This window comes from Egretta garzetta, unplaced genomic scaffold (genome assembly GCF_000687185.1).
Source record: "Egretta garzetta isolate BGI_Z169 unplaced genomic scaffold, ASM68718v1 scaffold16, whole genome shotgun sequence".
NCBI classification, from domain to species: Eukaryota; Metazoa; Chordata; class Aves; order Pelecaniformes; family Ardeidae; genus Egretta; species Egretta garzetta.
Window position 1 is genome coordinate 253,706 of NW_009260022.1, and position 2,526 is coordinate 256,231.

Below are 2,526 nucleotides of genomic sequence, written 5' to 3' on the forward strand. Positions count from 1 at the left end.
GGAGAATGCTATGGGAGACTGTGTCGAAGGCTTTGCTGAAGTCCAGGTATACAACATCCACAGCCTTTCCCTCACCTACCAGGTGGGTCACCTGGTCGTAGAAGGAAATCAGGTTGGTTAGGCAAGACCTGCCTTTCATGAACCCATGCTGACTGGGCCTGATCCCCTGATTGTCCTCCATGTGCCTGGTGAGCACACTCAAGATGAACCTCTCCATAATCTTCCCCGGTACTGAGTGGCCAGGTTAAATTCCAGCTGGGCTTTTGCCTTTCTAATTTCCTCTCTGCATAACCTGACAAGATCCCTGTACTCTTCTTGGGTTGCCTGCCCCTTCTTCCAGAGCTGGTAAGCTCTCCTTTTTTTTCCTTAGTCGCAGTAGCAGACCTCTGTCCAGCCAGGCCAGTGGTCTTCCCCGCCAATTTGTCTTACAGCACATGGGGACAGCCTGCTCCTGACAAGTCCCAGCAGTATTTCTGTAGCAGTTCCTCCAGCTCCAGGGTGACCTAACCCCATTCATAGTGTCACAGAAATGAACCCTTTCTCTCAGAAACCTGCCCTCTTGAAGTCTGTAGCACTCGGTGGGCACTTACAGAGAGACAGATGATGATGATGATAATGCAGACACATTTAAATGTGTTCACTATGTGGAGCTGAAGAGGTTTGATTTACTCCATGGCGCTGACATGCTACAATTATGCTAGCTTCTATGATAGTTCTTGAAGATTCGTATGAAGATATAAAACAATAACTTGATACTATACAACCAGATGGCTATTACATAAGAAGTGTCTACATCCTCATGATTCATTTTGTTACTCTGTTTTCTTGCAATAAAGATTAATAATAACATAACTTTCAATCACACTATTATATAAAGGTTAAAAGATCTTGCTTCAGCATTAGAATAAAATTAACTCTTATGACTGCAACAAATAAAATACTGTAGACCAATAAGTCATCAGAGGACGTCTAGGGTGGCTGGAAAAATACAAAGCATTTTGTGGGCACTAATAATGCAGTGAAAAGTCAAACAACTCTGAACAATTCAGAACGACAAAAGGTAACTGGCTTAGTAGTACCTAGCAAGGAAGCTAAAACTGCAAAAAAAGCAATGACTGAGTGCATGGATGGTGGCTGGCAGAGCCTGACAGGCATTCTTGAACTGCAAAGCCAGAATACGTAAACAGAGCTCAGTGACACAATACTTGAGTATTTGTACACTGCACAAACCAGCAACGAGCTTTTTACAAATAAAACCAGGCAGCTCTCTAGAGGTAAAAAAAAAAAAAGGAAACACCAATAAAGTTACTGGCTTCTCAGTGCACACACTGTAGGGCAAATTATCACCTCCATTACGTTTCTGTAACTGTCCTGAAGTGGCACACAGAGCCAGGTTTTCATGCCAGCTGGCATAAACACAGGTTGACCTTTGTCGCATGGTTCAGCACCAAGCGAGGATGAGGCATCATGCTGGAGGCTTTTCACGTGCTCGCTGACAGTAGTGTACAAGGACACCCAAGTTCAACCCAAGTGCAAGAGGACAGCCTCCTCTTATATGCCCATGCTGCTTTTCATTCACCCAAGTTTTAAATTCTTATGTCCTAACACCACAACGTAACAACCATACACATATATAGCATATATGTATACAAGCATATCTACCCATCACTTCTCCTTACGCACACAACTCCTTGGACAGTCATGCCTATCTACCCTTCTAGCTTGCCTCCCCAGATGAACCATCCAGCCTCACTCTCCTTCCAATATCTCTCCATCCCCTTTTTATCCAGCTTTTTTTCTCACGCAGGCAGTCATCTCTCTTCTGCCAAGCTCACAGAAAATACCAGCCTCTCTTCTCCTGTCTGCTCAACTTCACTGTTCCCCTGCAGACATCCATCTCATCCATCCTTCCTCCTGCATTTCCCTCATGCTCTCTCAGCCTCTGCCATCCCTGCTTTCAAGGCCACCTTCTTGCTCAGTTATTCCCAAACCTGTATGTCCCAGTTTCATCCTCAGAGAAGTAAAGTGCACTTGTACCTTTGTATAGCTGTACTGCAGAAGAGCAAACTTTTGGTCAGGAGACAGTATAACTGTGGTTGCCTTGGATGCATCCTGTCAACAAAGGGCAAAAGGAACACATTAAGCACTTATTCCACAGACATGCACAGAAGAGAATATTAAATTCAGTACCTTTCCCAATGTCTGCATATATTATATATAAGTCAACGTACTAATGTTGTATTTGTCAAGATTACGGAGGATGTTCCATTGTCAGCATTGAAACGTAGGACGTCCCCATTAGCTGTTTTGTGAAGATACTGATTTCCTAGAAGAACAAGAGAGCAGCTAACAAACAACAAGTGAAATGCTCGCCAGTTACTTCTCTTTTCCCCTTGTTTATAAGCAGGAAATAAAAATCTGGTCAGTGTTGTGTTTTCCACTTCTGTAATGAAAGGATGCTTATAGCACAAGAACGTTCACAAAATGTAGTCCTGAGGCTCATAGCCTCTGCCTTCTGACATCTCT

The 2,526-nt window shown here is 43.6% G+C and overlaps 1 protein-coding gene across 1 annotated transcript in view; it reads right to left on the reverse strand.

Moving 5' to 3' along the window:
* DPP4 (dipeptidyl peptidase 4) overlaps positions 1-2,526 on the reverse strand; it is a 33,928-nt gene that overhangs the window by 30,084 nt on the left and 1,318 nt on the right. Inside the window, exons 3-4 of the mRNA XM_035896166.1 lie at positions 2,232-2,326; positions 2,038-2,112 (exon numbers count right to left, since the gene is read on the reverse strand). Coding sequence (XP_035752059.1) covers positions 2,038-2,112; positions 2,232-2,326 — 170 coding nt within the window. The remainder of the gene's footprint in view (positions 1-2,037; positions 2,113-2,231; positions 2,327-2,526) is intronic.